Here is a 14548-nt window from a genome sequence, read left to right as displayed (position 1 = left end):
CAATAAAGATAAATGCCTCGATTAGAGGCAGTAAACAAAGGAGCTAGGGATGGCTTTAATGAGATTTGGCACAAAAGAAGCTTACACTTTCTTAAATAATGAGCCTAGGGTCCCCTTTTTTCCACATGCAAATTATATAAAGGAATGTTTCGCTGTCCTTGTTCCAATTTCATTTAGATAAGAGTGTCTCCTAACAAGTTGGCTGTTAATATTCTCACATGAGCACATCACTGCCTTTCTGCCTGCCTTCTCCCAATGGAGGGGAAGAGTGCTCTCCTTTACGCAGACACATTAGTCTGTAATAAGTTCTGAAAAGTTCACTGTGCTTGTTAAATACTTCTAACAGATGAGATGGAACTGGGAGCAACTCAGATAGAGCTGACAAAAGCACTTGGCCAGCCTTATCAACACTTTTACCACCAACAACTGTATAATCAGCCTCATGGAAAGGTCAACCCCGTCATAACCCTGACAGTTTATGTAACTGAATACAGATAGATAAATGGATAGATTGATAAATAGATAGAAGGAGAAATAATGAATTATATCAGATATGGGACATAAGAAAATGTTAAATATGCAACAGCTAAAACTGATTTCAGAAGTGCTTTAAACATTACATTACCTGCTACAGATAAAAATGCATGAATGTGGGTCTGACTGCACCTGCTACAAGATGGGGGAGGAGCTGCTCGCACGGTAAAACCAGTCTCTTACAATCAGCTGCATGTCTCTTTTGCTTTTGAAGGAAAAAATTAATCTTTTATGTGAGGGCAAATCCATTTGGTTGGGTCGCACATACATATTATATGCATGGGAAATTTGAACGACAGACAGACAGATAGATAGACAGGCAGAGGGAGGGTGTGGAGGCAGGGAGGGAGAGAGTGCAATAGTGTTAAATAAAAGGGACCACAGGCAATGGGCTAGATGGTAATGAAGAGGGGTGGGCCAGCAGCTGAGGTCCCTGTAGATGAGATCTCTCCCTGACATGTGTGTCCCCTTCATTACCCATTGAGGGGGGCACAGTGATGAATCCTTAATATGACATTACACCAATTTTCCTCTTCATTTAGCCTGCTAATGTGCTGGTCTGCTCCTATATGCCCAGGGGCTGCCTGTGCCAGACTCGACCAGAAATAGACCACAGTGGCCACTGGTGGCACACCTTGAAGCAGCCTAATTAGGGGCAGCGCCCACCTAATGGGGCTATCTAGAAGAGAGTTTGCATAAGTAGATTTTTTTTTGCCGGTAGAAATTGATGACCGAATGGCATGCGTGTCTGACACTTCCTCTCTCCCCTCAAAAAAAAAATCTAAATTTCATGTTTTCATTTACAGCCTGCATATTTAAAAGCTGGTGATATTGTATATTTTTTACATTTATTGCAAACACTACAAAAAGAGTGAAATAAACAATGGACTGATCTTGATTAGTATTGCCTGTGATGCCCAATGTGATATAGCTTATTCGCCTGCACCATTGACCTTCATTGTGATGCAAAATCTATTAAAAACACATGAATGAGCCTCGCTGTTGCACCGAATGACGTGTTACTTCATTATGATGAACATGGGAACTGGTGTTATTCTCACAACCTCATTACCAAGTCCGCAACTGAAAATAGTCCCTGAGCATAGTACACTTTTTACTAATTTTTGATTACCATTTGCTAAAAAATAGTGCCCAGCTGTTTTAAGAAATGATTTCTATGACTTTAAACATGTCTATGAACTAAAATGTGAGCTTACAGACATGTATACAGATCACTTCATGTTTTTGCAAATGTAAGTGTACGACTTACTCAGCATGCCCATCCCCAGCATGAAGGCATCCATGGTGTAGGGCAGACCCCTGGCTCGCCCTCGTGTACCTGGCGGGAACATCACCTCCTTGGGCTGGGCCTTCTTACATTCTACCTATGTAGACAGACAAACACACACACATGCACATGTACACACATACACACAGACACAGACAAACCATTAGACTGTGTTGGTACACAACCAGACAGATCTGACAGGGCTGTCTCAGCTCTTTAAGGTGGTTTTTCTATTTGACTTGCACAGCGCTAGATGTTTTCCATAGAGAAAAACAAGACAGAGTCAATCTGAGCACCTCACATTTTAGAGGAAATTCTCTAAGGAAAACTTACAATCATGCTCCTCCTGCATTAAAGCAAAGGTTATTGCTCCAGTGAGCATGTGCCCAAAGCCTGAGGGAAATACAAGCTAAATACTTTCCAAGAGTTTCTGAGACATCAAGGTAGGAGAAGCTCTGTTCTCCAATGCCATTACCCTAGTCCCACTGTGTGGCGGCATGTTCAGCCCCCTTGTGAAAAGCAGTTTTTTGCTTAATCTAAACAGAATAATCTCAAAAGCAATCATCTCTCACTTTGGTTCTGACAAAATCTCTATTCTTTCACTGTTGTTTGTTTCGTATGACTTGCAAAGGCAATGTTTTTAAAATCTGAAAATGCTCAAAAGTGTGTGTTTTAAAACAGAATATGGTACGGCTCTGTTTTTTTCATGTGAATTGTGTATTTGAGTGTGTCTGCTGAGCTGAAGTCCCCAGTGTCCCATAGTCCAATTCCACCTGCAGCACTCATCTCTCTCCTGCATTTCTTTTTCTCACTCCAGTTCTCACACATACAGGTTTGTTCATTTCCCATCTTGCAAGACTGACATCTCCTCCTCCTACATAACACATATCAAATGAGGGATGTGACAAGGGCAGATGAGGAGAAGGAGGAAGATGAGAGTCCTATTTACCACGTATCTATCCTATCTCTATGAATTATAGAGAAGCACGAGTGGCTGACAAGGGTGGCATGGTCTTGTGTCTGTTGGTTGTTCTTTGGTAGACTGAGTCTGTTCGCCATGCTGCACAATCTATTTGCTCCACTGCCTGCTTGGCATCAGCCTGTCCATCTGTTTGTCTGTTTGCCTCCTGGCTCTCGCCTGCTTCTCCCTACTGCCTCCACTTAAGCAGGGCTTTCTCGGCTGCTGCAATTCACATGTCATCCTGGCCTGCTGCACAAGACAGGCTAGTGCGCCAGTGCTGTGTAAACCTCAACCAAGGTATAGCCCGGCATCCATACAAATAGCTTTGCAACTCTGACAGGCCAGCGGTGCACATTACTATTCACACACAAACTCATTCATACATGCACAGTGGTAGACACAATGTGCTATAGCAAGGTGCCAAACTTCACGTCTGTAAGAAGTTGTTGTGCTAAATAAATAGAATAACAAGCTCTGTATATTCAGGAGAGCTACAAATGTAAAAAGGGACAGTAATGAAAAGGGTTTCTATCACAGAGGGAAAGTTGCTGCGTTGCAGAGCTGCTATTTGTTGCTGTTAGCAGCCCTTTCATTTGAAGCGGACCAACTAAAGTACACAGTTCCCTCAGCCACTTTGTAGCTGTCACAGCTACTCTGCCCTCCTTGCTCGCCTGGCATGGTTTGACATTGTGATGAAGAGAGCACAGGCGCTCTTATCGTCAGGGAATGACCCCCGGCATGGAAGCAGGAACTGGGTGGGAAAAATGGGTCTGTTAGAAATCTCAGCACACTGCTGGGATTTTCAGATGTTCACATAGCTAGGTGACAAATACAGCACTCTGAGTTCGGCCCACACCGTGGACATGACGGTGTCTGATCAGCGTCCTCCAGTAGCTTCTGCCACATCCGGCGAGCTGGACATTCAGGTTGCCTGCTGGGAGTAAGACAGACCCAGGTGTGAGTCATGCCTACATGCTCTCAGATGCGGATCTTTGATATTCAGAGAGAGGGCTCCTTGTCATGGATTTAAAACCAGCCAGGAGCCAGGATCTGTGGTGGTGTGAGTGTGTGGGTGTTCACCTGCTTCAAACACACAGAGTGTGTGGGGGAGGGAGGCAGGAGCTTTCAAGAGTGAACTAAGTCAAAGAACGAGAAAAAAAGAGGAGAACAGAGAGGACGGCAAGACAATTCTGAGCCTGACAATGGCGCACTGCAAAGGTTCAGCAGTTGTGAATACGGAAATTCTAATTTTGCCACATGGGAGGTTTTACAGAATGAACCTTTTTCCATGTGAACTGTGGGAGAACACTTGAATTTACAGCCTCTTATTTTAACTGCAAGTACTGTCCCAAATGATGGCTTGTGTACCTTGTCTAGGACTCTTGGTGTTATGAAGGCAGCACAATATCATGTTGTGAAAAGTATCATGATCTACCATTTCAATGTCGTGAATAGAGGTGTTTGAGCACCATTGAGAAAAGGCACACTTCATTAACCTGCCTTGACTTGACTGCCAGGAAAGTTACATCATTTTGTGCGCAAATAGAACCCGGGAGATCTGAGAGGCTCGAATACACACATACATATACCACTAACTGCTGAAGCGTATTCCTGCCACACAAGGTTGACAAGGTATGGTTACCTCAACTTGTATGCTTTCAACATATATTGAGATGTTTCCTCCTCCACTGCACTGGCATACTGCAGTTAATAGTTTATCTTTAAGATTTGTTTCACTCTGTGACCCATGAAGGTCAGTGTGAGAGGAAAACAGAAACAGAAATCTTTTTACTGGATAGTCTTTGCTGTTGTTAGCAATCACACCAATCATTCAGATTCCACAGAACTGCTTTAAAAAGTGGGTCATGGATTTTGTCCAAATCAACAGCAGAAAGCGTTGAATGCGATAAGAAACCAGATGTTGATGTATGGTTGCCAGCAGATACAGTCCTCTTACTTGGAAAGTCTACCATGATAAGGTGATCAGGAGTTATTACTCATGTTCATACACGTCTTCTTACCAGAAAGCTTACAAATTGACTTTGGAGGCTGGCACTGAATAGACAGACCGCTCCTTTATTGGTAAACTAGAGTACTGACCATGATCTTTGATTGGCTGTTTTGTTTGATAACTGACAAAGTAATTATATTTAGCTGCAGACTCTCCGTTTTTTACCTATTACACTAGAGAACATTGTAGCATAAACCTTAAGCTGTTTCAAATCCACTTTCAAATTGTGAAACCTTTATTTAGTTCATGAAAACAGAAAAAAGTGTGATTCAAATGATATTTTCCCATCCAAATCACATTAGACGAGGTCCAGATCAAAAAACACTACTCTTAGACTTACCAAGGAGACTCAGATTTCATTTAATTCTGCTGTTGTCTTATTCTGGTTATGGAATCAGGATATTTTCTATTTTGGGATTATTCTTCTATTAAAAACATCTCTATCCACCAATATCCAAGGTAGATGTTCAAATTACGAGGCACACATGCACACACAAAGATGCACTTGCAGGACACCACAAGCACTACTTAATTGGAGTAGTAATACAGCCCACTGATGAGGAATAAAATAAACAACCGCCTTAGTTTTTATGTACAAACCATGATACTGACTGGAGAAATGCTCCAGTTTTGACCTTTTCAATTCATCTCCCATACATATTAACCTTGTAGGTTTAACGGGAAGGTGTGGGCGGGATCGACTGGCAATGACTGTCCTTCAGGGACGAGTGTTGTGGGTGTGGTGTGTGTTTGTGCGTATGTGTGTGTAGAGGGGGAGGTGGATGGCTACTATTAGCTTCACTAGTGAATGGATTCCATCAGTGGAGTGGCAGACTGAAGAAAGGAAACAGTGTGATTCATTTACTCCAGCTCCCACTCCCAGCTCAACAGTCAAAACACAGACTGAATGGTTAGGAAATGTCACGGTTGTGAATGCACGGTGTCAGGCATGTGGTGTGGGATTTTTCACTTAAAAAGGAAAAGGTTTCTCGTAACCACTTAACAAGTGAGTTATTTAAGGAAGTTAAAACTCTAGTATTGGGCACGAAAGCTAAAACTTTTAGATATATTTCACCAGAAAAATATCTATTAAGAGAATCTAGGAGATAGAAACGTTCTGACCTATGAAAGAGCAGAAGACAGTTATTCTAAAATGGTAAACAGCGCTTGTTCTAGCATGCATGCTTGACAGGGTCATGCATGAGGATTCAGTTGCAGTGCATTTCACCATATTTTGTTGAAAATAGTCTGTTGATGAACAGCAGAAATGGGAGTCGTTTGAAAGGTTTCTATAGACAATTTCATACTTTCCCGCAATGATGCTTTTTTTCTACTGCCAATACTAAAATCCATTGTCATTTCTGTGAATCCAAGCTTACCAGAAATTCTGTTGGGGGGGGGGGGGGGTGAATGTTTGATACTCAAAAGATAGATTCTGGTTGGAGTGTCACTTTAAGACCTCTGTGAACCAGTCAATGTAGCTTATAAAGTGGGTATTTACAGCACACTTTCCATTTTGAAGCACTTGTATACAAACATCAGGACAATTGAGCAATGGGAAAAGTATAATCATGGTAAGACGCATTCTGCTTTTGGATGGGTTTACATTTGGATAAAGCAAAATGATGCCTTCATTGGTCAGCAATCTCACAGGAGCCATTAGGTCTGATGATGGCTCTGCACGGTTATATAAAAGCAAGGAATATGAGGTCATTTTAAGAACCAGGTACTCCCTGTGGTGCCAACACTGTTCCCTTGACATGCTTCAATATTCCAAGATGATAATGTCACCATACACACTGAGAGACATATTCAAAAGTGATGCCATGATCATCAGGTTGATGTCAAACGACTTCCATCACTTCCTCAATCAGCAGATCTGAACATCACCGAGCTTTCATGGGACAACCTGGAGTGCAGAGTGCAAAGTGGATTTCTACCTCCTTCATCCCTCAAAGCTTTCCTTCTTCAATGAAGGGTAAACATCCAATTACTTACAGTCCAAAACTTGTGAGGCAGCACTCCATGTGGGACTGAAACTCCTCCGAAGGGTGGTCCTACTACCTTATTAGACACTTGATGTTCAAACACTTAAATATTTCCACTCTTTAAAAAAGTTTTCATTTTCAACAACCCAGAGATTTAAGTTTCTCTCTGTCGAGGTCTCCTTTACATTTGTGATAACTAGTTTAGTCTACGGCTTTAAAGGAAAAATTCACATCAGTGAATGTGATGATTATTTTGAACTGGGGCACCTATGTGGTAGGAATGTGCAATTATTTTAGAATTTTCTGCCTTTTGACTAGAAAACCTGGAAAAAGTTTGTAGATTCCTCATATTGCTCTGAAAGGGGGATCCTGTAACAACCAGGGTGCAATAAGACTGACTCACTCGACTGATGGTGTGCTCACATCCAGCAGAGTACCAAACACAGAGTTAGCAGAGACAAAGTTAGTGAGCAGCAGCATAATATCTCTTACCTCAGGTTTATTTTCATTTACAAAACATTTTGTGTTGTGTTGTATTTTTGTGTTGTATTCAGCTTTTATTAAACTTAGTAGCTAAACTTAGCTGTCGCTCAAATTTAATGGTCGCTTACTCTTCTGTTGTGTCTGATTCCACTGTATATTTGGCTTTGTATCATGAAACTAATTTTCTTCTAAATATACTGAAATTTTTAAGTATTTAGGAGTAGAATATTTTGTGTCTGCGTTTCCCTATTACTAGCATAGCATGGGACAGGAGAGTTTTGCGACTTTTGACAGCAAATGAGCAAGAAACATGGAAGGAAGTTAAACATGGTAATTTGCATACACACACACGCACGCACGCACATTGACCTTGGTCACCTTTGGGGCCAGATTTAATTTAATTTCCGAGAAACTTAACGTAACCCTAACCTTAACCACCAACCCAAAAATCGGTGTTTTTGTCCCCAGTTGGACAAGCCGTGCTCAATTAACTGGTCTTTAGCCTAAAATTTGACAGACAAACAGTCTCACACACACACACGCTTGACTTCATGGCCTTTGGTTTGAGGGTGCTAAACTTTAATGGTCAGCGTCAGCGCAACTGATAGGTTTGCACGTTTGACACACAACAGCAGAGTGGTGCAGCTGGCACTATGAACTCAGAAGGTGCGTCTAATTAAAAGTAATTAGGTTTGGTTAGCTGATCACAGACAACCAACTGCTTATAGATTAAACATACAGGCCATAAGCAAATTGTTTCTGATGAACAGCAATACTTTCAAGTTCACCAAAGCTTTGTTAGGCAGAAGTCAGCAGATTGATCTAATCATGTTGCATCTTGAAACATAAAATTAACTCTTTAGTGACCTTATGTTTAGTCTAATCAACAAACTCTATTTTTCTTCAGCATTAAAAGTGAATTTTCTGATATTATATTGTTGTCTTGTGAAAGCACATGTATGCCATGTGGGTAAAGAAGACCATTAACAGTATTATAATATTGTAAAGCAACATTGTGTTCAAAAACAAAATTCTGAATTACTTCAGTATTATATCAAACTTTATACAATATTTCCATAATATGCTGTGCTCTGTGTCTTTTCAGTATCTTTAAAATTGTTTAAAATTATTTTATTAATACAATCACTGCACAATGCTGGAATAAACTACAGCTATGCATGCATTTTTCTCAGTAACCAGCTTTATCCTATCATCCTCCGTCACTCACTTCTGTAATTTGAGTAAAACTGGTATCAAAACAGTCGTATGGGTAGAGTTCAAGGTTATTTTGTTGCAATTAGTATTATGATTATTATTATTGTTATTATTAATAATAAATTGTATCACTGAACATAAATATGAATTAACTATTTAAGGGTAAATTAAACTTAAACAAATCTGGAGCCTTTTTAAGATTTAGATTTAGTAGATAAACTGAATTTGTGAATAAACGTATAAGAAAAAATTGAAACTATGCTTTAATTCTGCTTTAAATGAAAACAATACACTATATGGTGCTGTTGTTAAAACATTATATTGTATTTATTACACTATATAGTCAATGTGATGTTGAAATGGTATTTCTCTGAACAGAACCTCTGCTGATATCAATACAAGATGCACAGTATATCTCTTTCTATATATTAAAGGCTGATGTAAAAAGGCCTATCTATATTAGTCTTTTTTCTCGCAGTGACTGGGAGAGTCAGAGCTTATTCTCCTCCTCAGAGCAGTAATTGGTTGGTCATGTCAGGAAGACACAGTGAGAAATTGACGACTAACAGAAAATTCCTCCCTCCTGTTGTGATCATTCTCTACTGTTGATTATTAAAAATGACACATTAAAGAACATTACCTTGAAGCACTTGACTAAAACCAATGTGAGTCCATTTTAATGGCACACTGCTCGCTCATCAGAGCCAATACTTGATAGGTATTATTATGAATTAGCTGCGCATGCATAACGGCAGGGTGGGGGGGATTCCTGTCTTATGAAACAAAATTCACAACCTTCATCTAGTTGTATTATGACTGTCTGATATAGACATTTATATATGTGGAAACTGGAGGGTGTGATGAACTGTATATTTATAATATTTGAAAACTGTCAAATCATCTTCTGCTCATTGATCTTTACACTGAAATATTTACTGGTTTTAATTTAGGGGTGCTGTGGCTAAGGTATATTTCTCTATGTGGAGCCCTGCTGATGATAATCCATACTTCTATCACATAGTGCAGTTGCTAAAGCGGGGCAGTGCAGAGGTGAGAGCCATGCACAAGTCAGTGAGGCTTGCGGGGCAGGTTGAGAGCTTCTTGCTAAGCAGCACCCTATTTTTAATTATATATGAGGCCAGACTCGCGGTGACAGAGAGGAAGTGCTCCTGCGAGTGAGGCCTCGGTGGCACATGAACACAGGGTGATTGACCAGATCACTAAAGATCCAGTCACTCACATCTGAGTGGGCACTGACCCACTACACCGCCAGAGCCCTTGAGAGGACGGGCAAGGGGAAGGTGGGGTGCCCTGTACATCCACAGCCCTCCCAAGTGGGGTGGAATTTCTGTCTGCATCAATTATTCAAGAGCCATCTTAGATAACACTCGCAGGGAGGATGGATGAGGTCTATTTCTGTATAGTACTTCATAAGAATGAAGACAGGAGGCATTTTTTATTTTGTGTGCTGGTGCTTCAGACACCGGATAACCAGTACTCTCCTCTGTGCAACTAAGGTAAAACCTGAAGTGTCTTTGAAAAATGCTCTTAACACACTCCACATCCTTTTCTCTTTGCCGACATTCCCACATGTCAGCACTTTGTCGAAGATCTGAGGGACAAGCTTATTTCCTGCATACTAGCAAATTTATTGTAGGTGTTGCCAACAGGGACCCATACAAAGGTGACAAAAGCCTCAGAAAACTGGCCCTTGCTCTGTCCTTTCACACTGTACCCCCTCTAATAATCCTGATCTTTGTTTGTAAAGGTTCCTGAGTCTTCCAGATGGGTCACATGGTTGTCATATGTGTCATCTTCTTTTAACTACACACAGGCTAGTAATGATGTTTTTCAGTTGTACCCTGTGGAGTACAACACGTCACAATGCGCAACAGTGCACAGTTGCGTGTGGTAAGAAGTGCAGGAGACTTGAACCTTCTCACAAATAGGGGACATTTCTTATTGTAAACCTTATATGACCCTTCGGTACTAAATATTGATGAAACTAATAGTAACTTTCATGAATGTGACACATCAGGAAGTCAGACATATGTGCTGACTGTTAAATGATGCATGAGAGGAAGCTTTGAAGTTGCTGGCAAGATATAAGAGTAGATGATGTAAAAGGTACAAGAATTTCATCTGTATCTCTTTCTCCCTCACTTTGTATGGAGTTTCTCTCTCTAATAACATTTGCACTAAATAGCAGGTTTAATGCAACTTATACATGCAAATGGGATAGAAGAAAAGTGGTCATATTTACCTTAAATAATGTCCTAAGCCAGTAAATTCTGAACAAAGTGCTGCTTTTTTTCTTTTTTCTTAAAAAAAAAAAAAAAAAAAAGATACTTCAACGTGTAATTAATTCTATTGTATCTCTATGCAAACAGTGGGCTAGACATAAGCAACTTTGCTGCTGGTGATTTTGCAGGTTTGGAGGCATGTATGCCCAGGGGAAGCTCATATGCTTTTCACAAAGGGAACAGCTTATTAACATCAACAGTACTTTACACACACTTACAATAATGCTGAAAAAGAATTTTAAGAACTTGTGACATCTCCTGCTCCGCATGCAAAGGATATTTGCTGGTGCAAAGAAAACGCCAGAGATTCCTACAGCTATCAAAGTTGGCATGGCAGTAATATTAGAATGGTTCCACCTGGGCAGATGTTTTTAGCTACAGACATGAAACTGCAAGTGCATGAAACTCAGTGTGTGCTCCTTTTCTCAAATAAAAACAGTATGTTATCAGGACATAGCTTATTCTGTGTTTCTAACATTATTTAATAATGATTATACAGTAACAATGGGTTACTGTACTATTATTGTGTCCAGCATAGTTATTACCAACAATTTTATATCCTCCAATGTAGCAATGTTTGAATTTGTGTGTGTGTGTGTGTGTGTGTGTGTGTGTGTGTGGGGGGGGGGGGGGGGGGGTGGGGGGGGGGGGGGGGGGGCACAAGTACTTACCTTATTTTTCTAAATTCTTAATTTAAACATGTTTACTTAGTGTTGTGCTGCAAATCAAGAAAAATGCTGTATTTTATAAATCATTGATGATTGCTACATTATTAAACATTAACATGGCCAACTATGCATTAAGTAAATTTGCATTCTTAATTAGCAATAGTGTTTACGATCCAATTATTACCTAATTAGCACTTCTTACAAATAGGCAGGAGTTGGGCTTAAATGAGGCTCATTTTTCTATTGACATGGTAAAAAGTTGGACACAGAAATAACATCAATGGATAAATGTACTCAGAGATTTGATATTGGATTTGTTGGTATAAATGTCTTATAAATTATTTTCGTAACAAATTGAGTAAAAATAGCTTGTTAGTTGTTGAAATCAAAAATTGACAGCTTTGACAACACTTGTTTTTCTTTGTGTGCATAAATAAATGATCTAGAGTGTGCATTCATGCCTCGCATCCTGATGTATGATATTTGTGTGTTAACAGTGTGCTATACCTCCATGTCAAAGGATCTGGGACATTTGATTGTGACAGAATAACTTCTATACACGTGCAGTTATTTCTGTCACAGTCTGGGATTTTGGGTTGCAGCCCTGCGCATCGACTGTGATTCAGTGCAGAAACACGGAGGGATGTATGCTGGGGTCATATGTGACCTGGACTGGTCCCTAGTGAACACGGTTCTACTACACTGGTCCTGTCAGTCAGACAGCCAGTCAGTCAGCCAGTTTGGGGAAAAAGGCTTGGGGAGGGTGAAGACACACTGAGCGCAGGAGCCCCCCTGAACGGCAGAAAGACAAGTATTCCCTCCAGTCAATCACAATCCACAGAACCGCTCAAATGATGCAGGATCTCTCAAGAGGCCTGCAGGGTAGAAATGGGTGAAGGAGGACCTAATGTCACTCTTGCTACACTGAGGTCAGTTCCTGTCAATTAACATAAGCTAACATATGATGACTTAGAAAACTGCCACTGAACAGTTGTAGTCAGAGATGACCGTATTACCGGTGTAAATAAAACAAGCATCACTGGGAGTCTGTGGAAGGTGTTAATCCCTGACTAATGAACTCTGCTACTGCCAGTAGCTTCCCTGTTGCATCCCTGGACATCTCCACCTGTGTATGTGTATGTGTATGTGTGTGTGTGTGTGTGTGTGTGTGTGTGTGTGTGTGTGTGTGTGTGTGTGTGTGTGTGTGTGTATGTGTGTGTGTGTGTGTGTGTGTGTGTGTGTGTGTGCGTGTGCGTGGTAGGGGATTCAGAAAGAGAGGGACAGGCTCCACACTCCCGTCCCTCAGCCTGACAGGCAGAACTCAGCCACACAATTTCACGGTTTGTGGGCAGTACACACCACTGCTTTCCCATCCCTGAGAACCACAGACCCACAGAGTGTGTGTATGTGTGTGTGTGTTAGTCTGTGCATATGAACATGAACACACACACACCCCCTCAGCTATTAATACTTGGGGAAAGAAGAAATCAAATATTAATCCTTCAACGCCCCAACTGGAATTGAAAAAAAAAATGAGTGGACTTACCATTTTGTTATTGATTTCATGAAAATGAATTTCACAGACTTTCTCTACGATGTCTTCGCTCTCAAAAGTTATGAAACCAAATCCTGTGGAGAGACAAACAAAGAAGGGGGGGGGGGAGGAGTTAGTGAAAAGCCTTATCAAAACTTCAGTAACTACAAGAAAATGCACCACAAGATGGATCATATCACGAGCCAGATCCAGAAACTATGCGAGTACATCTTTTAGAGATTGGCTTAGGCATGGAAAAGAACAAGTGAACAAGACAGACATTGTCCTCTTTAAATCAGGAATATGATGAAATCTGCCACATTATTAAGGGCACTCGAGGACCTCCTCTACAAAGAGAAGATGGAAAAACAGCACAAAGCTCATTTAATGAGATTCAGGGAGCTAGGGCCCAGCATCTGAATTTCATTAAATGCATTTTGTGTTCTTTTTATTGAAATCTCACTGTATAACAAGCCCTCGTTTTTATGTTAATGCAGGCCTTAGAATGAATGTGTGGTTGACAGTGGGATTTTCATGCCATATTTATAGGATAAAAGCTTAACCCCTCTTTCAACACAAAGACAGAGAGACAAGATGGTTTCAGACTTTTGAACACAAGTGGATTGCAATGCTTTCCTCTGTGTTCTGATGGTGATGCACAAAGCAATCTAGCTTCTGTATAGCTGAGGTTGAAAGGAAAACTGATATTCTATTACTTTTGCAAAAGAGGAAACCGCACAAAAGAAAAACAGTTAGTGAATAAAGCGGCAAGTGGGACTGAAAAGGAGATGAGTTTCTTTTCAAAACAGCAAACAGTGACACGCGATGAAATGAAACCAGCTCGGATTGAGCTTTAACAGCCGCTACTGCAAACGACATCTGACACACACACACACACACACACACACACACACACACACACACACACACACACACACACACACACACACACACACACACACACACACACACACACACACACACACACACACACACACACACACACACACACACACACACACACACACACACACACACACACACACACACACACACACACAACACCACCATCAAGTTATTATCGCGGGATGTCACATGATACGGTAAGTACAGTCACCATGCTGTATGTGAAAAAGGTGCTGACACCCTAATATAGGCTTTTGGAGACAAAGGCTCCAATGCTACTTGTTGATTGAGCTGGATGAAAGTGAATATTGTCCTATTAATACAAGACAAATCCGTGTGTGCAGTCCTCAGCTCACCAGTCATAATCCACTTCATAGGACACATCTCAAGGTCAAAGACTTGAGGGAAAAAGGTTTTTAAAGCCTAGTATCCCGTACATGTTCACTTATTCATTCATACATCATTATGTACAACGGGGTTGGAGGATGTGATGATATATACTATCAAACAAAAGAGATTTGTCAGAGATTTTGTCACACCGAGGTAGTTATCCCTTTAATGTCTCTGGTGGTACATGTATCAGGCAGTACTGCTGACATACTGATATCACACTATAAAAATATATATACCTTACCAGATATAGTATAAGGCCTGCAA

General features: G+C 40.7%; 1 protein-coding gene across 6 annotated transcripts in view; it reads right to left on the bottom strand.

The window, feature by feature from the left end:
- Positions 1–14548, bottom strand: part of LOC133994578 (RNA-binding protein Musashi homolog 2) — a 243370-nt gene that overhangs the window by 50822 nt on the left and 178000 nt on the right. For all 6 annotated transcript variants that reach the window (XM_062433898.1, XM_062433900.1, XM_062433902.1 and 3 more), the window contains exons 8-9: positions 12998–13080; positions 1805–1919 (exon numbers count right to left, since the gene is read on the bottom strand). In XM_062433898.1, the coding sequence (XP_062289882.1) occupies positions 1805–1919; positions 12998–13080 (198 nt within the window). The remainder of the gene's footprint in view (positions 1–1804; positions 1920–12997; positions 13081–14548) is intronic.

Source organism: Scomber scombrus, chromosome 14 (genome assembly GCF_963691925.1).
Source record: "Scomber scombrus chromosome 14, fScoSco1.1, whole genome shotgun sequence".
Classification (NCBI taxonomy): Eukaryota; Metazoa; Chordata; class Actinopteri; order Scombriformes; family Scombridae; genus Scomber; species Scomber scombrus.
The sequence above is the reverse complement of the archived record's forward strand: the minus strand, read 5'-3'. Positions and strand labels throughout refer to the sequence as shown.